The 22,313-nt window shown below is 49.6% G+C and overlaps 2 protein-coding genes across 2 annotated transcripts; both read right to left on the bottom strand.

Annotated features, from left to right (window-relative positions):
* Positions 1-1,100: 1,100 nt before the first annotated feature.
* LOC120668577 (thaumatin-like protein) lies at positions 1,101-2,296 on the bottom strand. Its single transcript, XM_039948322.1, has one exon. It carries the CDS (start codon positions 2,161-2,163, stop codon positions 1,408-1,410), a length of 756 nt encoding a protein of 251 aa, XP_039804256.1. The 5' UTR covers positions 2,164-2,296; the 3' UTR covers positions 1,101-1,407.
* Positions 2,297-19,261: 16,965 nt separating this feature from the next.
* Positions 19,262-20,459, bottom strand: LOC120668576 (ethylene-responsive transcription factor 3-like). Its single transcript, XM_039948321.1, has one exon. It carries the CDS (start codon positions 20,242-20,244, stop codon positions 19,645-19,647), a length of 600 nt encoding a protein of 199 aa, XP_039804255.1. The 5' UTR covers positions 20,245-20,459; the 3' UTR covers positions 19,262-19,644.
* Between the last annotated feature and the right edge of the window lie 1,854 nt (positions 20,460-22,313).

The raw sequence follows: 22,313 nt of genomic DNA, 5'->3' as shown, positions 1-22,313 counted from the left end.
GCTGGACCGCGCCCGCTGCCGCAATGCGGAGGTGGAGGAGCGGCTGCGGCAGCTGGCCGCCGAGGGAGCGGAGGTGGAGGAGCGGCTGCGGTGGCGCCCATGGCTGCCCGCGACGCTCGGCGTCCTCTGCGGGCGGCACGCTGGTCGAGCGCGGGCGGATGGCCGGCAGGGCGGGCAGATGCGTTTGCCTCTCCAACTGTTGGAGACACACAAAAAATACTCTATTTCAACCACTGTACACGCAAGGAAAATTGCATTTGCCTCTTCAATTTGCCTCCCTCCTGTTGAAGTCACTAAGACGACTTGAGCGGACCCAGATGACCTCCTCCGGTCTCCGGCTGTTGCGGCGGTTAAACTCTGTGCCAAAAGTGGCCTCGAAGCTCGCGCTCCCCGGAATTATGATGGCTGTGTTTAGTTGCAAAAAGGATGCGAAAAGTATTTGCCAAAAGTATTGTAGCACTTTTTGTTTGTATATGGTAAATATTGTCCTACCATAGCCTAATTAGGCTCAAAAGATTCATCTCGCAACATACATCAAAACTATGTAATTAGTTTTTTTTATTTATCTATATTTAGTATTTCACGTATGGGTTATTTGCTGTATTTAATATTTTGATGTGATGAAAAATTTAAAAATTTTGAAAAAGTTGGGGAACTAAACACAGCCGATTTTCCCGCCGTGGCCAAAGCCTGCGTAGCTACTGCGGCTCACTGCACGACGCTACGGTCGGTGGCGGGTAGCCTGGGCGCCTGGCCGGCTGGCCGACCCTGCCAGTCTGCCACGGCCAATGCCCGGGCCGGGCACCGCTAGTGCTGCTGTGCTAGGGCACCGTGAACCGGTGGTCGAAATGCAGATCTGAACGATGCTTTTGCAGAATTAATTACTAGTACTCCTACAGTGTGAAGCAGCAAAACGCAGATCTGAAGTTTTGAACTCGTGTTCTTGCTCCAATGGCACGTGTAGCCAGTGAATTTCGAAAGTATCTTGAATCCGCAGCAAATCAACGGCCAAGATGTGGCACAGCGGATTGCTGCTGCTGGACTGCTGGAGGGGAAGAAGATGCTTAGATGCATGACGGGCAAAGCACATGCACGCCAAAAACACAACCAAACGCATTCTTGCTCTGAAGCACCAATTGATCAGCGGTAGACCGGAAACAAGTTCAGACTTCAGAGTGCAAATGCATAGCATTATACCCATATACTACTCCTGATATACCCCCATCGATCTCGGCCTACCAGCGGTAGACCACCAGATCTCTCATCACACTACGACCAATTGTACATGATGCAAATGTAACGGTAGCAGCAAGAAACCAAGAACAGCAACGCACACTCGCAGCCGCCTAACTACAGCAGCAGCCAAACCCAGGTGCCATTGATTTTCGTCCGCCGGGGTCCAGAGGTTCAGCGGTGGTGTGGGCAGAAGGTGACGACGTAGGAGGCGCCGGCGGAGCAGGTGAGGATGGAGGTTGGGTCGTCGTAGGCGTAGGAGTAGGCTTTGGGGCACGCCGACTTGAAGAGACGCGAGTAGGCCGTGGGCTTGCACTGCTGGGGGCTCCCGAACTGCCCCGTGCAGCAGTACTGCGGCGCGCCGTAGGCGGCGCAGGCGCTGCGGCACGCCACGACGCGGTTCCCGTCGCCGCCGCGGACGGCGAGCCCCTGCGGGCACACGCGGTTGAGGTCGCTGACGCACCCGGCGGGCACGCAGTTGGCGCCGGACCCGTGGAACGGCGTCATGGCGATGGGGATGTTGTACCCGTCCACCAGGCTCACGTCGTAGAAGTCCTGCGCCGCGGGCGCCGACGCCAGCGTGATCTCCGCCAGCGTGGCCGGCGGCGCGCCCCCGGCGCCGTTGCAGTAGAGCGTCCGCCCGCAGTCGCCCGTGGCGCACCGCCCGCGCCCCGCCGCGTCGAACCTGCACCCCTGCCGGCCCCACACGCGCCCCGACCAGCCGGCGGGGAGCCGGATGGAGGCCGCGTGGCCGGGCGCCAGCTGCATCCCGCCGCGGGCGAGGAGCTCCTTGCCCGCGCTCGGCTGGATGCCCGGCCACACCGTCTCGCCGCACCGGTTGTACAGCGCTAGCGTCGCCGCCGACGCGCCCCCGGCCGCCGCCAGGAGGAGCACCGCGGCCGCGGCCACCGCGCGCATTGCCATCGTCATGGCCGGCCCCCCCTCTCCTCTCGGCTCCTGCTCTGGCTGCTGCTACCTCGCTCGCGGACACGATGCCTCGCGCGGAGGCGGAGGCGAGGGAGAGGGAGTGTCGCGCTCGCCCGGCGTGAGGCGTGGTGGGGACCGTGGGGTTCGCGCGGGCGAATATAATGAGCGGGGGAGAGAGGCAGAGTGACACTGTGGAGTGTGGAGTGTGGAGTGTGAAAAGGTTGGTAGCCACTGGCGCTGCCTGCCTGGCTAGGGAGGATTTTTTTTTGGCTCGGGGTGAAATGGTCGCTGGTCGCCGGAAATTCACCAATACCTCCTCGCAATCTCACCATTTCCCGTCTCCTTGTTTGGCATGTGGAGAGGGGACCGGCATCGACGGCACGAGAGAGAGAGGGGGAGAGAAAAAAGTACCGAACCGCGGTCCATGTAAGATCGGTCTGTTGTTATGTCGACGTACCGTGGTGAATTCACACCACACGTACTGTGGTGTTTTGTTTTTCCATGGCGTCAGTTTTCTTTTTTTTTTGAAATTATACGTCAGTTTTCTCAGAAGAGGAAATACCACGGCCTCGGCGGTCTTGTAGTGCCCTAACATGTAGCTGTACTGAATCAGGCAGGTGAAAGTGACGCGTCCGAGAGTCCAAACCCACCTTGCATTGCTAGTGCTGCTCCCCTGTTCCTCGTCGGCACGCTTGTTTTGCTAAGGCAAAGCTTAATCACACCGTTAGTAGGCCAGCTAGAAGCCTTATCAACCAGCCAGCTAGCAGTTTGCACTTTGCACACAGTTAATTTTAGCACCGGAGGCCCAAACAAGTCTTTAATTGCAATTGCAAGACACCAGCAGCCTTCACTTCCTGGTGGTAATTCCTACCCCGTTCTAGATCCAGATCAGGTTGCTAGCTGGGAAAGCCAGCTAATAGCCTTTTATTAGCAGCTATTTTGGCTGGGCTATTAGCTGTGCCCAGTTTTGGATCCTAAGCTATTAGCCGGAGTGCCTGGGTGGACCCACTAGTACTTCTTTCTTTTTTGCAACAAACAATTAGTAACAGTCAAGATCTAAACAGGTCGTACGAGCACCGCATTGCAAACCGGCTCCGGCTACGGACGGGGTAGCACGGCTGCACGGGACGAGCCTACCGCTACCGGTCTCGGGGCCGTGTGCCGCCCCGCCCCCGCCCCCGCCCCCCTCAATCTTTTTTTTTTTAGGGCCCCCGCCCCCCTCAATCAATTTGCCCGCAGCAGGACGAGTCGAGGGTCGAGGCATGAGCGCCCGTCCGTACGAAGCCACCTCAACCTGCGAGCCTTGTGCTCGTCGCGAGGTCGTCTGCCTTCCTGCCTGCCATGATGCCATGATGGGGATCGATTGCTCACGCCTCCACCCAGCTTTCACGCAAAAAGCCCAGCTCCCTTTCACACAGCTTCTGCGCTCTGTTCCTGTCAAAAAAAAAAAGCTTCTGCGATCTGCTCCACTACGCTACACACACGCAGGGCGGCATGAGAAATCGCGCGCCGCGTGTGGGGTCTCGTGGTGCTGGCCTCCAGCTCCAGCTCGTGACATGCTGGGCCACACTCATCCTCTTGCCCGTGTCATGCCTTCAAAGTTCAAAACCGAGATTTATTTCAAAAAAAAAAGTTCAAAACCGAGAGATGTGCGCGCGAGACAACACACGGGCACCGGGGCCACGCGCACACACGGCGACCGACTCTGTGCAAAGTCAACAGGCAAGGGGACCGACGTCAAACAGGGACAGAGGCAGACCAGGGCCGTGTTTAGATGTTTGCCCAAATTTTTTAGGCATGGAATCTTGCTAATTTGAAGTACTAAATGAAGTTTATTTATAAAACTTTTTACATAAATAGGTTGTAAATCGCGGTAATTAATTCATAATTAATCCATAATTAGCGGATGGTTACTGTAGCATTGCTGTTACAAATTATGGATTAAGTAGGCTCATTAAATTCGTCTCGCGATTTACGGCCCATCCATATAAAAAGTTTTGTAAATACACTTCATTTTGTACTCCATGCATCTGTCTAAATATTTGATGTAATGTTTTTGAACATAAAAATTTTGGATCTAAACAAGACCCACGTCGAAAAGCCTCCTCGGGGCTCGGCGCCGTTTTGTTCCATTCTGTTGCTGGCGCTCGTGCTCTCATGCCTCGCGAACAGGGTTCACCAAACCGGTGGGAACCGGTCCGGCCCGGTTCCGGTTTGGACCGGTACCAAACCGGCTCAAATTCAAAATTCAAATTTAAATTCAAAAAAATGAAAAATTCTCAAAAAATCCTAAAAATACTTCAAGGTGCGACGAATCTAATGGTGTCAAATTTTCTTAAAAATTCATTCATTTAGTATAGTTTGCGGGGATTTGAAGTTAAACAAAAAAACGTGCATACAAAAATATACAAATACAATGTAAAAGTAGTAAAAAAAGGATTGGAGGATTCATTTAGACTAAAACATGTTATATAAATATTCATTTAGTATACTTTGCGGGCATTTGAATTTAAACCAAATTTTTTTTGAATTTGGCCGGTTACTAGTCAAACCGGCAGGTAAACTGGTCAAACCAGCCAGTAAACTGGTTGGAACCGATTGCACGGCGGCTTTTGAATTCAAATTTGAATTTAACCGGTTCCGACCGGTTACCGACCAAACCGGACCGGTATACCGGAACCGGACTCCTCCGGTTTGGCCGGACCGGTCGGGAAGGTGAACCCTGCTCGCGAGCCGCAATGCTGGGTTGGGTTTGGGAGCCTCACGGTGCGCCGGTCGGTCGGTGGCGCAGTGAGATCCGGAGAAACGAGCAGAGGAGAACGGAGCGTACCGCCGCCGGGCAGGAAGGGACCACATCCACGTGATGAACAACAGTACGGAACGGGGCGAGCAGAAGTTGTTGAGCGAACGGCAAAAAGGCAGCAGCAGTGACGCGCGGTGAGAAAAAGAAACGTGGAGCCGTGGACGTGGGCCGCCGCGCGGGGCAGCGCAGAGATTCCCTCGGGCGTGGCTGCCGTGTGCATGTCGCGCGGGTGTCAGATTTTTTTGTTTTTTGAAGAAATGCGCGGGTGTCAAAAGATAATTTTCGGAGGACGGCGACGGGAGGTGTGGTCCGTGCGGAGGAGCGAGCGAGTGGCATGCAGCGGCGCGCGGCGGCATGCGCCGGTCCAGCCGCCGACAGGGCGCACGGCTTGGCCCTTACTCGGCGGCCGCGCCTCGCCAGTCGCCACCGCACCCCGCGTGCTGGTGAGCGAGCGCGACGGGTCACCACCGCCGCCGCCAGCCCGCGGCGTGCTCGCACACGCTTCGTGCGGTGACGAAACAGGTTCGCGCGTTCGGGAAAGCTAATCGCAATCGCGAGTGGCAGCGCGCTGCCAAGCCCGCTGCCGATGGACAATGGCTGTGGTGCTATGTGCGCGCGGCACACAAATCTTGCCGTGCGCGCACAGCATCACAGTCATTGCCCATCAGATTGAGAGTACGTGGCAAGTTTCCCTGAGCATGCTTTGCTAGTTTTCGATTGCGTGCAGAGCGGGTTCATTGTTATCCAAAAGTATTCGGTTGTACATATTATTTTTAGCAAATAACTTTATATATAGTATTTTTTAAACAATATATAAAAATAAAAAATTAACAGCACAATAGCATAATGTGCTCGAAAACACGAAGCAGCTCACCTCCAACGGTTCCCTCTCCCCGCGCAACGGCCCATGATCCTGCTCCCTCCCGGCGAGCGCTCCCCTCCTCCCGATCCCTCCCTCCCGCAATCACCCCCTGGCGCGACTTCACGAGTCGTAGTCGCAGACAGCGGCAGTGGGCGGCGCGAGCATTAGGGCAAGCAAGGTCAACCGAACCCTTAGCTTAAGGTTTGTGAAAATTTGTCTATTTTTTGGCTGAAAATTGTCACTGCAATTTATGTAATTATAATGAAAAATTCACGATAATGCAGTATCAAAACAAGAAAATATTTTTGAAACTCGATTGCTTGTAATATGTAGGTGCTCAATTATATGCTACTAGCATAATGCCCATGTATTGCTACGGATAATATAATAAATCTATATATATCACCAATTTTGTACACGTTTACTCTATGTACAGGTCGTGTTGCCATCATGTTGTAATCATGCAAGACATTGATCGTCCGGAATCCAATTGGAATTCCGATTGATTTGTCCAAGTTTTAATTAGAATTCTGATTGACGAAATATTAGTCCAACTTGCATAATCTCGAAACCTGCGATTGTAAAAAAAAACACAGGTGATACACGGAATCGGGGTCGAACGGCCTGCGCGGCAACGTCCCTAAACGTGTGAAACAAAAAAAAAAATTGCACCCCCATATGACCAAGTCGATTGGCGCTTGCCGCTGTCTGCTGACCGGGGAGGACGAAGCATGTTGCAGTGAAGTGAAACTGTCTCCTAGTCAAACTGTCAAAGAATTCCCTTCTTTTGACTTTTGAGACCTGCCTAGGTCTAGTTTAGTTGCCCATATAAAGTTTTTAAAATAGAATCTTTACACATTTGAAGTATTAAACAGAGACTAATCACAAAACTCGTCTATAAATTACAAAATGAATTTATTAAAACTAATTAATCTGACATTAGCACATATATACTGTAGAAGTTACTGTAGTAATTTAGTGTCTAATCATAGCCTAATTAGACTCATTAGATTCATCTCGTAATTTATAAGCAAACTAGTGATGATGCTTGTCGGTGTTCCGACCCGGGGGGCCTGAATCCCAACTAGTAAATGCTGCGTGTTTCCTCGTCCCAGATGATGATGCAAGAGGCAACACAGTAACGCACGGTTTTATCCTGGTTCCGGCCGCGGGGCCGTATGTCCAGCAAAGGGGGTGTGCGAGGGCACTGTATTATCTTGCACCCGGAGTGCTTGTAGTAGGGGATACAAGCAAAGCGAGAGAGGAAGGGAAGCTCCCAAGTCTCTGCTAGGAGTGGAGTCGGTTGGGGTGAGTGCTCAGTAGTGCTGAGGCCTTTTTGACGGAGAAAAACCAGAGAACCTGCTGCCAACCCCGCCTAAGGAAGCTCACCTCCTCCTTTTATAGTCACAAGGAAGGGCGGTGCACATGAGTGGGGATATGGAAGTCATCATTTCATCTTAAATCGCGGGGGTACTGTGGTCGAACACTGTAGAAAGTGTAATGTGGGAAGGCGGCGCGCGTCGTTGTCGTCCTGGGTTCCGTCCTTGGTCCCGCGAAGATTGCGCCGGTCGTCCTGCAGTGTCCCGGCGGTAGTAATGGCGTGGGACGGTCCCGGACCCCCTGGTCGGAGTGCGGGCGTGCACACTAGAAGGTCCAGGAGCGCGTGGAAGTCCCGGACCCCATAAGGGGGAGGTCCGGGGTCCCTGCCCGTGCGTGCAGAGCGTCCTTCTCGAAAGGACACGTGACATCGCCGGACCCCTTCCCCAGCGGGAGGTGAGTCCGGATGGTTGATGTCGGCAGAACAGTAACGGGGGCGGCGCCAACTTGTATTGCCCCGCATTGAATGTCCACAGTGTTGCTACAGCGACCGGGGTGGCGGAGCGGTGACCGGGGTCAGCAGATGGGGCGTCGGTCACATCCACCGCGGGAGCGGCGGTCTGGCGCCGCTCGTCATTTGAGCCGTGGCGGAGTGGCTGGCCTTTAATGCCTTCGTACGGCGGTCGGTTGGGCGGCGGGGCCGTTTGTCCCTTGTGCCGTGAGAGGGCCTCGAGCGAGGCGGAGATGAGTCACCTGCTCGAGGGCAGACCCGCTACCCTCGAGCGAGGCGGAGATTGCCCAGCGGGCCCGAGAGGGACCCTCGACCGAAGCGGAGATCGTTCTTTTGGTTCGAGGGGGATGTGAATGGGCCGCATCCTGGGCTTCTTTGAGTCCTTTCCTTTCTTCCGAATAGGAAGCAGGCCGTGGGCCTTCGTGGGCCCAGTTGCCTTAACAGGTATTCGTGTTTTAAAAGCGATCTTTGTACCCCAATTAGGGTGTCCCTAATTGTGGCACCCGACAATGCTGCGTGTTCCTAACCCGTAAAATTCAAGCGATTCGTTTTTTATTTCATCTAGATTTAATACTCATGCACGTAAAATTCTCTTTCGATGTAATAGCTTTTGTCGGTGTCCTGACCCGGCGGTCCGGACCCAACTAGTGATGATGCTGCGTGTTCCTCGTCCCAGATGATTGATGTAAGAGGCAACACAGTCACGCACGAGTTTATCCTGGTTTCGGCCGGGGGGGCGTACATCCAGTAAAGGGGTGTGCGAGAGCATTGTACTGTCTTGCACCGGGGGTGCCTGTAGTAGGGGGTACAAGCGAGGCGAGAGAGGGAGGGAGGCTCCCAGGTCTCTGCTAGAGGTAGAGTCGAATGAGGCGAGTGCCAATATCGGGGCTCAGAAGAGCGTATGCGTTCTGTGAGTAGTGCTGAGTGTTGTGTTCTATCGGATCGATCGACCTCAAGATAAAGCCCGCCTCTTCCTTTTAAAGAAACAAGGAGGGGCGGTGTACATGCACAGGAGATCGTGGAAGTCGTCGTCTTCTCCCCAAATCGCGGGGGTGCAGTGGTCGAGCACTGTGGAAAGTATATTGTGGGGTATGGCGTCTGGCGTGGGCGTCGTCCTTGGCCTTGCGGAGATCGAGCCGGTGTCCTTGTAGCTCCAGCGGGCGGCGTGGTCGTTGCTGTAGGGGGTACCGTCCTCCAGGTGTGGCGTGACGACGTTCCGAGGGTCCTGCAGGCTAGGGTCTTGTCCTGGTCAAGTCCAGAGCCGCTTCCGAGGGTCGTGCCCATGCCGCTCGAGGGCTCCGCGGAGGGGGGAGTTTGAAGGAGGTATGGGGAGTTGGCAGTACAGTCGCTGGAGCAGTGCTGAGCACGTCTTTCACTGCGTCGCAGGTTCCCACAGTGTCACCACAGTGTCCGGAATGATGGAGCAGTGATCAGAGTTGGCGGACGGGACTCCGGTCACAGCCACTGTGAGTAATGGCGGCCTGACGCCGTCTGACCCGGGCGCTGTGGAGGGGTGGTTGGCATTTAATACCTCCGTACGGCGGGTGGGTGAGCGGAAGGGACGTTTGTCCTTCCTGTCGAGGGGTGGCCTCGAGCGAGGCGGAGTCGATCTGCTCTCTCGAGGGCAGGCTCGCTACCCTCGAGCGAGGCGGAGACGCTCCGCTCCCCCGAGGGTAGGCTCGCTACCCTCGAGCGAGACGGAGACGCGGGGCGCTGTCGAGGGCCTCGAAAGGGAGTCCTCGAGCGAGGCGGAGTTTGCCCCGCGGGTTCGAGTGGGGTGCGGATGGGTGTTGACGGCTCTTAAGTACCAAATTTAGGTCGTTAACTCCTGCATAAATACATAAAATGTAAACATCAACATAGTGGTAGGGGTTTATTACTGACCATTTCCACGAGTGTTGGTAAATATTTGTATGCAGGTGAAATAAGGGTGAAAACACACTTCATGAGCAGGGAAACACACTCCTCAGTTCAAGGCAAAATGCGCAACTACGTACAAGGATCAAATGGCCCACTAAATAGCCTCACATGAGAAGGAATGCAGCCCACAAGCAAGGTGACACGTCATCAATCCGTGACAACACCCTCTCAACGAATCAGACGCATTCACAAGGATCCACGGGCCCACCAGAGCATCTAAACCACCTCAAGACAGGCCCTTGCACATGTATATCACATGGGGTCCACCTAGCAGCCACCTAACCGAAAACTGGGCCAAACGGTCCCAGCCCACGGTCGGCCGACCTTCAGGTCGCCCGACCTAGTGGCGACGGCCCACGGGCCCCACCGCCTCTCAGATGACACGTGGCGAGGTGCTGTTGGTCTTCCATGGCGGTTTGGGTCGGTTCTCGGACGAATGGCTGGTGGCTCCCTCCTATAAATACAACGGGAGGGGTGAGAATAGGGATACACCACCAAGTTGGAGTTCACATCCATCAAGTGCTCATCCAAGCCTTCTCTTGGTTTAGAGTTGTCTTAGAGTAGGGAGAGGGTAGAGTTACTTAGGAGGGGCGCCGGTCTTCGGCGCTCTTCTCCATTTTGTACCTCTACGAGAGAGAGATTAGTTCAGGAGAAGTGCCGGGGTGTCGGCTCTCTGCTCCCTGCTTGTACCTCTACGGATGCTGCTACATTCTTCGGGTTTAGTAAGTATTCGTAGTTCCTATCTCTAGTTTTATACTTGGTATAGTATATGCTAGTAGTTGAGTGAGATCAGTTCTCTTACTCGCGGGTTCGTCGCTCTGTATTCATACAGAGTGCCGTAGTTTGCTACGGGATATCATACATAGTTAGATTGTAATAGTAATTAGTAGCGTAGGCGTGGTGTCTAGGCTAAGGGTTATCCTTCATTTGCCTTATATCCCACGGTTTAGTAGAGGTAGGCCGTAGGTGGTGATAGCCCTATTGGTCCTCCGTAATCCTCCACGTTCAGATATAGCGTAGAGCTGTTGGCCGGAGTCGACTGGCAGACCAGTTGTAAGCCTGTGCCCGAAGCGAGTATTGTGCCCAAGAGATCGACCTTTAACTCAGCAGTAGCGCTATCTTAGGAATCCCCTCATCCCTTGCCCTTTATCATGGTGTGTCCTTGGACTGATTAGAATAGAAGAGAGTGCACACACATTCCCTGTGGATTTGATAACCCTTGGAATACTCTGAGGTGAAAGCTACAACAGTATCCGTGTGCTTGCGGATTTATTCGTGACGCTAAAATACCCAATAAGCTTTCTGGCACCATTGCTGGGGAACAGTTGCTGTATCTTTCTTCGATCCTAGTCTTCTCGTGTCTTTTCCTTTTCTTTCCTTCTACCTTCACCCCCGCTATCCATGGGGAAGCTGTCCTTTAAGAGCTTCTCTATCCTACGGAATTTATTCCGTATCATCTTCAATTTTCTTTCTGCTACCTCAACCCCCGCTACCACGGAGCAGCCTTCCATCCGAGACTTTTCTGCTCCTACAGGCGAGTTCCTTGAGCCACCATTCTCTGAGCACCCAATCCTTTCATCCGGCTATGAACTCCGTCCCGACCTTATCGCTATGGTTTGGGAGCTTTCCTTCTCTGGGTTAGATAGCGAAAACCCATACCACCATCTGGGAGAGTTTGAGCTAGTGTATTCATGCTGTGCAATCACAAGCATGTCACGCGATACCCTTAGGTGGAAGGTGTTTCCTTTTTCTCTTGTAGAGGAGGCTAGACAATGGTACACGCATATCGCAGCGAGTATGAACGGAAACTGGGGTGAACTTAGAGATGAGTTTTGTCTCAAGTTTTTCCCTGAGTCCCGGCTCGTTGCTCTACGAAAGGATATCATCTGCTTTCAGCAGAATGAGAAGGAATCTATAGGTGCGGCTTGGGCTAGATTTTTACTTATAGTAAAATCCAGCCCTGTCTTATCGTTACCCGATTATGTGTTGCTTGACCACTTTTACTCGGGGCTCGACATGGACTCCGCATCTTACCTTGACATGACCGCTGGAGGGTATTTTGCCCACAAGACTCTAGCCGAAGGCATGGAAATCTTAGAAATTATTAGCGAGAACACTTCCTTTGTAGCCGAGTTTACACCCTCTCAAGAACAGCGCAAGTCAAGTGATGAGGACATTCTAGCAGCTGAACTCGATCGTTCACTATTCACACCCTTATATTCGGCCCTAGAAACCTCTCCTGAACCACGAGTTTTGGAGAAAGAAGAAATTCGAACTCCAGAACTCCATTTCAAATTCGAGGATGATATTTCTAAAAATTTTGAAAACACCTCGAATTATGTCTGCAAGAGGAGACCTTCGGTTCCCGTTGCTTCTACATACCCCATAGAAGCTGCCTTCTGTAGGCAAAATGTTAAGAAGTCAACGACCATTATGAGCAGCAAGCGGTTGAGAGAGATGGAGCTATCATCAGAAGTACTTCGGATCAGCTCTCCTCCTTCAACCCTTCCTTGCATCATAAAAGGAACCCAGGTAGACACCCTCTATAGTCCCTCTGTCGGGGCTAACATCTCTAGCGAATGCGCATTTCGCCATTTGCGAGATGAGCCGTTGGTTCAAACCGACAAAACCTTCCAGACTTCCTCTGGAGAAATCCAGGAAGCATATGGGACATTGCAGAACGTGTCTGTTAGACACGAGGACGTCGAAGTAATCCTTGACTTTCATATCTTTGACGTCCAAGACTTCGATCTCTTAGTTGGGCAACCCATTGAGAAATTTTTCACGAATGCTCCGACTCAAAATAAGCTCGAAATCCATCTAGGGAAAAAGACTATTTTTGTCCAAATTGCTAAATCCACAAACTCCATGACAGAACCTTCCCTTGACTCTGAACCAATCGAAGAGGTTAAGGGAATTCTCCTTGTTGACTCACCGGAATCCCTCCTCGAAAAAGATGCTGAAAGATTCATCGAGGAGGAAGATGATTCCGTCGAACCCGTAGATATATCCGAGTTCGAGACTCCCCCTAGACCTCCGATTGAGTTTGAGCCTCTTCCCTCTGGCCCCAAGAAAGTTGTTCTTGACCATGATCAAGATCCAACTACGATTTCCCACGATGAATCTCTTGAGATGGAGAATACATGGGCCATGGAATTTGATGAGGCACCGACTCTGGAGTCCAAAGTAAAGGATTCCTCAGATAAGCATGGGAGTTTCACCCCTGAAATACCACAAGAACCATGCTCATTTAATGCCTCTCCAGAGTCAGGCTTGCTTAGTGCCTCGCGCACACACGAGAAAAGCAATCACTCCAAGGTGTTTTCCTGCAAAATCTTCAGGAGGGTGGTTGTAGACGCATTTGTTTATCGTAAACATTGCAAATTTCGTGGGTGCACCGTGGCACTAACCTTGTAACTAGCTATAACAATTGGTGGTGAAATGACCCATCACCAATGATGGCTACAAGGGGTCTCATGGTCGAGCTTATGACCATAAAAACAAAGCACTGTCGGGAGATAGCCCAGATTATCATTTATTTATTTACTTATTTATTTCCCTTCAATAAAAGCAAGAGCATGTTCTAGGATGTATTTTTTCCTTCGGGTATTTTTAGTCGCTAACATTTTCAGGGGAAGATCAAGAAGAATGACAGACAAGCAACACCTACGAACATGAGAGCTACACCAACTACAACCCCTCGATATGCCTTGATGAAGGAACAACTACAGAAGGAAACTTGAACTCCATATACTTGAAGTTTTACAAACTCCAAGTGTGGGGGAGGTATATGAGTACCCCGAAGTAAGTTCTTTCTCAATCCATATTTTGTCTTCGAATTTGTGTTAGTTCCTGCATCTTGCTCTCTATAAAAAAAAGAAAAAAAATGTGAGGAATTGACATGGTGACAACATTGAGTCTTCATCAACAAGACACCATGGTAAGTGCTCTCAATGTCCTGCTTTTGACATTAAACAAAGCCCTACCGGGAGGTCGCCCGAGGATCGCCAGGTTCGTACTCATACCTATCTCCCTTTGAATAAAGCTTAATCATGCTTCATGCTTCCTTTATCTACTCTTGTATGCTCCAGTTTGAATGTGTAGCATGCAACACATTCATAGGTGTTTTAAATTAAGCATGGTGCTTAGGTTAAAATGTCCTCATCAGTCAAACTAGACTTTGTGTCAAGTTTGATTAATGTTCTAGAGTTAATACTTGTATAGATATTGGTTGCATATGTGGACTAACCCCTGCAGAAATCTTTAAATCCGATTGGGTGAGTCATTGAGCTGGATTCAAATGGAAAGGTAAGATAAGATTTTGGATTAATGTTGCCAAACATACTCATGTTGATGCAATCTTAGTTCAGCCTTGCTTGAGTAAGTATCTTGGTAAGATTAAATTTTAGTTGAAATAAATTTTAGGAGCTCCCTGGTTCTTAAAACCAGCAGAGCCATTATTTCTTTTCCACCATCCCGTTGAATACAACACCAGGTACATGAACAAGTGTGGGGGAGATCTCTCAAGATCATCAGTGCCATACACGTTCGAGATCTCCCACATATGTATCGCACAACATCATCTGCACCAACATGACAAGAGACAAGGCAAGGACACCAAATTCAGCCAGCCACCTAGTGGCTTGGCTGAATCACCATTGCCTTGATCCCCACCTTCTTAAAGAGCGATAGTATGTGCATCCTATACCTATCAACTCTCTTTGATTCATGAGTTTGAATGGTCTTTGAATCTTACTAAAATCAAATTCAAAGTGAATCAATGTGTTGCACCTGCTCTACATGTTTCCTATGGTTGGCTTGCATATGTTCTATTCCATGCTTATCATCTTGATGCTTGTGAACAAAAATCCTTAGGAAAGCATGCTTATCTAAGTAGTTTATGTTTGAGATATGGTTTGAATGATATGATCTTCGCTCCTTATTGTTTAAGTGCTCGGGAATTTTATTTTGAAAATTTCTAAAATCCTTGCAAAGCTCCTCTTTGATATGCCAAAGTCCTACCAAAGCCATATGATGTTTTAGCTTGAAAACCATTTACACATATGCTGCTTGTTTTTGCATTGAGCTTTGTCAAATTGTTGTGACCCTTGAGAGAATTCTTTTCATGCTTTCATGATCAAGATTCACGTGCACACCATATCCCCCATTGCTATGCTTCTTTGAGAAGTTAGCATTGTACCGTCCACTCATTCCACAAAATAAATGCTCCACTATATGTGTTGGTCTCTCTCTCCAGTTTTTGTTAAAAAAAACAGAGAGGCATGAGCAATCGAAAAAAAATGGACACATGAAGGTCCAAGTATTGAGAAAAAAAATATAGAAAGAAAAAAATATGGACACATGAATGTCCATGGAAAAAAAAGAGAAAGAAGAAAAAAAGAGATGGCCATGCTCTCAAAAGAATTTATATAGGGAGAGAGATCATACAGAAGGAGTTTCTATTCCATCCATCACAATCCATGCACGTGCACATTTTGATCTGATTGTATGACTTGTTTTTCTCTTTGGATCCGGTCTTTGACTTTGCAATACATGTGATACAAGTATGCCTTATCCTTCATACCCTACCTTGAGCTCTACATATAGCCATAAGTAGAAGTAGGATGAAGAAAAAGCAAGTAAAATGCCTTGGCAAGGACATATACACATTGAGCGATCCAAGAGAATCAAATGAGGAGCTAAGCAAGGTTTGTTTTGAAAACTTATTGAAAAAAATCCCAAGCTACTTGACATGAGGAGTAGAAGTGATTTGATTCGTGACCATTCCATTCCTCAACTACCCAAAATGGCATGATAGACATTTCCAAGTTCACAAGTGCAAGGTATGGTTTGGAATATCTCTTATGCTCGCTTCATATCTTTGGAATTCATGTTTCACCTTAGTCATTTCTGCTTTACTCGAGGACGAGCAAAGGCTAAGTGTGGGGGAGTTGTTGACGGCTCTTAAGTACTAAATTTAGGCCGTCAACTCCTGCATAAATACATAAAATATAAACATCAACATAGTGGTAGGGGTTTATTACTGACCATTTCCACGAGTGTTGGTAAATATTTGTATGCAGGTGAAATAAGGGTGAAAACACACTTCATGAGCAGGGAAACACACTCCCCAGTTCAAGGCAAAATGCGCAACTATGTACAAGGATCAAATGGCCCACTAAATAGCCTCACATGAGAAGGAATGCAGCCCACAAGCAAGGTGACACGTCATCAATCCGTGACAACACCCTCTCAACGAATCAGACGCATTCACGAGGATCCACAGGCCCACCAGAGCATCTAAACCACCTCAAGACAGGCCCTTGCACATGTATATCACATGGGGTCCACCTAGCAGCCACCTGACCGAAAACTGGGCCAAACGGTCCCAGCCCACGATCGGCCGACCTTCAGGTCGCCCGACCTAGTGGCGACGGCCCACGGGCCCCACCGCCTCTCAGATGACACGTGGCGAGGTGCTGTTGGTCTTCCATGGCGGTTTGGGTCGGTTCTCGGACGAATGGCTGGTGGCTCCCTCCTATAAATACAAGGGGAGGGGGTGAAAATAGGGATACACCACCAAGTTGGAGTTCACATTCATCAAGTGCTCATCCAAGCCTTCTCTTGGTTTAGAGTTGTCTTAGAGTAGGGAGAGGGTAGAGTTACTCAGGAGGGGCGCCGGTCTTCGGCGCTCTTCTCCATTTTGTACCTCTACGAGAGTGAGAGATTAGTTCAGGAGAAGTGCCGGGGTGTCGGCTCTCTGCTCCCTGCTTGTACCTCTACGGATGCTGCTACATTCTTCGGGTTTAGTAAGTATTCGTGGTTCCTATGTCTAGTTTTATACTTGGTATAGTATATGCTAGTAGTTGAGTGAGATCAGTTCTCTTACTCGCGGGTTCGTCGCTCTGTATTCATACAGAGTGTCGTAGTTTGCTACGGGATATCATACATAGTTAGATTGTAGTAGTAATTAGTAGCGTAGGCGTGGTGTCTAGGCTAAGGGTTATCCTTCGTTTGCCTTATATCCCACGGTTTAGTAGAGGTAGGCCGTAGGTGGTGATAGCCCTATTGGTCCTCCGTAATCCTCCATGTTCGGATATAGCGTAAAGTTGTTGGCCGGAGTCGACTGGCAGACCAGTTGTAAGCCGGTGCCCGAAGCGAGTATTGTGCCCGAGAGATCGACCTTTAACTCAGCAGTAGCGCTATCTTAGGAATCCCCTCATCCCTTGCCCTTTATCTTAGTGTGTCCTTGGACTGATTAGAATAGAAGAGAGTGCACACACGTTCCCTGTGGATTCGATAACCCTTGGAATACTCTGAGGTGAAAGTTACAACGGTATCCGTGCGCTTGCGGATTTATTCGTGACTCTAAAATACCCAACAATGGGCCGCGCTGTGTACGTGGGCCGCGTGTTGGGTGATTAACTTCTTTTTAAAAAATGAACTGCCTAGTCATAGAACTTGGTCAGCTAATTAACTTTTTTTTAAAAAAAGAGAGAGAAGAAAGTACTCAGAGAAGACGATGACGGAGGAAGAAGAGTTGGCTCACCGCCTCACCACCACCTGAGTCTTTCTTACAGGCCAGCCCAAGACGAGGCCCACGAAAGCAGGCTTCTTCTTCTGGGCTGCCATGAGATGCCTAAAGCAGTCTGCAAATTTTCTCCTCAGTTCACACTTCACAGTGCCAACGCCGCCTGCGGCGCAGTGGTGCGCCCTACCGTCGTGGAGGCCATCCGCCTGGGTTCGATTCCGGTCTGGGATCGCTTGGGTGTGGCACCAGGGATTTTGCTGGTAGGGGTGCCGGAGTGTGTGTGCGCGTGTGAACTCCTGTAGGCGCGTTTTCGGACTTCGCGGCAGTCCATCTGCATTGAGCCACGCTCTCAACAACATGAGTTCTTAGTGCTTCTGGCAATGTTAAAAAAAACACTTCACAGTACGAAGAATTTCCTGCTAATAGAATGCGAGTGCGAGGGTGAGAGCATCTGCGTTCCGCGGAAAATTTTTATAAAAAAATTTATTTAATGCTTCTAAATAATAAAAAGTGATAGGGACCGAGCCCTGAGCGAGAAAAAGGCTGCTCCGCTTTGTCGAGTGTCAGATACGAATATTCAGAGATGGCAGGGGCAAAAGGGTTCCAGGAACAGATACGAATATTCAGAGAACGTATCCAGCAAATAGAGCCTTATTTAAATGCATTTAAAATTTTAGAATTTTACAAAATTCTCCATCACATTAAATTTTTCAAATTTTTGAACGCATGCATAAAGTATTAAATGTAACTAAATAAAATAACTAATTACATAGTTTGACTATAATTTGCGAGACGAATTTTTTGAACCTAATTAACTCATGATGAAATAATAATTATCAAATACAAACGAAAGTGCTACGGTCCTTTACACCCAAAACTTTTCGCATCTAAACAAGGGCAGAGTCCCGTGAACTCCTACTCCTAGCCAGCAGAAGCAGATTCGGTACAGCGGGTAGAGGATTCTACTTCTCTGCCAAATGGCAATAATGACCGAGTGTGTTTAGTTCGTGAAAAAGTTTGGATTTTGACACTGTAGCATATTTCGTTGTTATTTGACAAATAATGTCCAATCATGAACTAATTAGACTTAAAAGATTCATCTTGTGTTAATCAATTAGACTATGTAATTAATTATTTTTTTCAACTACAGTTAGTGCTTCATGTATGTGTCCGAAGATTTGATGTGACGAATAGTATGAAAACTTTTTTGAAACTAAACGGGACCTTCGGAAGATTCGATGTGACGACCGACCCAAGATGAAAAAAAAAGGGCAAATCTTAAGACCTTCAGGATCACAACGTACCAGCTACCAGGGTACCCTGCCATGGCAAGATACATTTGCACAGCTAAAAAGTCGTCAGCTACACTTTGGGTATTGCCAATTCCTGCCCCAGCTGGCCTGACCAGTATTGAACACGCAGCAAGAATTTTTCTCCTATCGGCTTGATCCAACGCTTCTTTCCAATCAAAAACGCTGAATATGCTAGTAAAGGCATCAGAATCAAGGCATCAGAAAAAAAAAGCATCCTCATCAAACTTAGATTGCATGATGAAATCAAACATTGGAGATGACCATTGTACACTTCAACTCGACACCTTGTTTCGGGGGAACATGGGAAAATTTAACAAACAGATGATATATGCATTTTTTCTACACACTGAAAGAGGGGGCTAATCATGCATAAGCAGAAGGAGCTGCACATCACCTTACACACCAGAATGAGATGAACTGAAAATACAACCATGGCGATGCCCAAGCAACCACATGTGGACATCTAAATCATTCACTGTCCCACAAGTAGTCTTCAAGAGTTTGCTTCAGGGTAACAAGATGAATCTTCAAGAATTTGCTTCAAGGTCACAGAGTATGATCAATGGGACCAGTTATTATTAAGCCAATTTTTATAAGAAATAGCAAAGAATAGAATCAGCTGGCTTGAGAGAAGAACCACTGCAAAACATAATCGAAGTATTGGCTTAGAACATTCAGATAGCTTTAACTAATCCAAGTATTAGCTTAGAATGATCAGATAACATTACCCATTATACTTGAAACTTTGTGGCTAGCAATGCATGCATTGATTTGGTGTTTTGCAAATAAGTTGATGAATTAGGAATGTTCAGCTCACTTTAGTCAGACGAACCCACTGAGATGATAAAGCAGCAGCAAATGATCTGTATAAATATTTTTTTTCTGGATTTCTTCCATATTCTTTCCAACTAATGAAACAACAGCAGCAGCAATATCACTCGAAATAACAGAGAAAGATAAGGAAAAGCTCAGATTTCCTTCCTCGCAGCTTACATGGACATGACAGAATTATTCACATATCGAATCATCATCTTCTTCATCATCGTGGTAAGAAAGAAGGGGGAAAAAGAAGAAAAAAGAAGGGGAAAAGGCAAGAATTATCCATCTAGCGAGAGAACACCACCGGATAAGCAGCCAGAGGAGGACAAGGTCGGAGCAGAGAGCCGCGCTGGTCCCGATCCTTTCTCTGATTCCTGGTTCGGACGGGATCCCCGTCGTTCTCGTGAGCTAGAGGCGAAGCAGCGTGTCGTAGCGGGCACCCATCTGATCGGTGTCGGCGGCCGCGTCATGAGGCGGCGGCAGGTTCAGATCGAACGGCAGGGGCGCGCGGGAGGCGGCCGCGTCGTCGCCCCCGGTGTCTTCGCAGAGGACGGACGACGAGGATCCGCAGTAGCTGCGGCAGTCCTCCTCGTCTTCCTCCTCCGTCGGGGCGGCGCTGCGCACCAGGGCGGCGGCGGCGGCGCGGGTCGCGCCGTCGCTCCACGACTCTATGCTGCTGCTGTGGCTGGACGTGGCCGCTGCCGCTGCCGCCGCCGCAGCCGCCTGCGCTGCGGCGGAGGCGGCGGGGGGCCTGCTGCGCCGCGGCGCGGGGGCCGCGGCGCTGGGGAAGTTGGTGCGGGCGGTGGGCCCGCGGAGGGATCGGGCGGCGGCGTCGTAGGCGCGCGCGGCGGCCTCGGCGGAGTCGAAGGTGCCGAGCCAGATCGGGGTCTTCTTGGCCGGGTCCCGGATCTCGGCGGCGTAGCGCCCCGACGGTCGCCTCCGCACGCCGCGGTACCGGATCTCCGGCGACGGCGACGGCTGCGGCTGCGGCGGCTTCGCCCGGCGCATCGCGGACGGCAGAGGGCGGGGGGGGCAGGTGGGTGGGGGGAAGGCGGTGAGCGGACCCGGGGCTCGGCTAGGGTTTGTCCAGTAGTTTATTTTCTTCCCTCCCCCTGCTCTGGGCACCCTTTGCGCCCCTCTGCCCCTGATCTCCTTGGTTTTTTCCGGGTTTTTTTGCGCTCGCTCGCTTCGGTTTCTCCTCCCTCGCGCTCGCGTCCGTCTCCACCACGACTACCCTTTCCCTCCGCGGCTCCGCGTCGCGCTCCTGCGGTCCTGCCTGCGCCCCGTGCCCGCTTGGTGGGGATGGCCCATGGCCGTGCTCTGTCTCTCGCGCTTTTTTAATTTTTATATTTTTCAATTTCGTTTTTTATAAAAATACATTTTTGTTTTCGAAATTTAAAGAAATATACCCCGGCCGCCTGCTGCCGGGTGGCCGGCACCTGGCCGCCCTGCTGCCGGGCGGCAGGGGTTTTTCTGCGAAATTTTTCGCAAAAAATTTGCGTCTGGGTCTCTGGAGGACCGGTCGCCCGGCAGCGGGGCGGTCGCCCCCCAGGCCGCCCGGCAGCGGGGCGGCCGCCTCCCGTTCACTATATAAGGGTTTGACTGCCACCCCATCCCTCATTTGCCTCACTAAAAATCCAGAAAAAAATAAAAGAGAGGAGGGAGGGATAGGATGGGTGAGGGAGAGAGGAGAAGCGGCGAAGCCCTGCCGGATTTTCAAGCCGACGATTGCAGGTAACTAAAATTTTCCACATTTTACAAATAGATTATGTTGTAATTATTTTTGTTGACACAGTAGATTGGCAATTATTTTAATTATTGTCAGGAGTGATTAGTGGTACATTAAGGATTTTAATTAAGGATTTAGTGGTACTATAGTGGTTAAGGTAAAAATATAGGTTTCAAGTTTAGTTGTAGTAACTTGTAGTGATTAGCGTTGATACAGTACATTAGCAATTTGATTAATTAATGTTAGTAGTGATTAGTATTAGATTAAGGATTTAGGTACAGTTATGTATAGATATGTATTTGAACCAGATGGTAGCATGTAACAATATAATTTTATTATGTATGTATGTGTAGTTGAACCAGATGGTAGCATGTAACAATATAATTTTATTATGTATGGACATATAGTGTTGTACGATAGTACTATTTAATTTATATGTGTGTGATTCTATTGCATTGTTTTGATCTTACGTGGTAGGTATGGCCGGGGGTTACTCTTGCGTTGCTGGACCCAACAATAAACTCGGGCCACCGATCCTTCCTTGTTGTGGTTCAGCACCAACAACTCAACGTGTTGTGTCCACGTCCACCTGCAGAGTTGGTTCCTGTAGACCCACGATTGGTGCCCAGGTGATATGTCGTCTATTTTCTGTTTTTATCCGTTATACATTTCGTTACATAATGTACTAACGTTTGTGCACTGTATGATGCAGGCTGAGCGAGGCAGGTCTTCTCACTGTGGCTCGTCTTGCTGAGAGTGCCTTAGTGAAGCTAGACAGGTCTCTACTTTCAGCTCTCGTTGACAGATGGAGACCTGAGACACACACGTTCCACCTCCCTTGTGGGGAGATGGCACCAACTCTGCAGGACGTTGCGATGCTGCTTGGTCTTCCTATCACCGGAGACGCTGTTGGGCCCCGCATGGTACCTTCTACGTGGCTGGAGGATCTTGAGCAACGTTTTGCAGGTGTTGCCACCACGATTGATCCTGAAGATTTCAATGAGCACCCACAGTCGAAAGGCCCTTCCAAGTCATGGCTCCTACAGTTTCAGGTACAACTTCCTACAAAACGATGTGTTAATGTATTTTATGGCTTTGAAATACATCATGTGTTTCTTATTCTCAATGTTCGTACTTCATTGCAGCCGGATCTGTTGGTAGTCGATGCTGATGAGTACAGTGCGACTAGATCACTCGAGGCATACCTGCTGTGGTTGTTTGGGTACATCATATTCAACAACTCACATGGTCACTGTGTTGATAGGGTGCTTGTGCCCTACGCACAGAAAATCGCCGATGCAGATGAGGATGCCATACCCTTATATAGTTGGGGTTCAGCGGTTCTTGC

The sequence above is a fragment of the Panicum virgatum genome, chromosome 4N (genome assembly GCF_016808335.1).
Source record: "Panicum virgatum strain AP13 chromosome 4N, P.virgatum_v5, whole genome shotgun sequence".
NCBI lineage: Eukaryota > Viridiplantae > Streptophyta > Magnoliopsida > Poales > Poaceae > Panicum > Panicum virgatum.
Note: the sequence above shows the minus strand (reverse complement) of the source record. Positions and strands in the feature narration are given on the sequence as shown.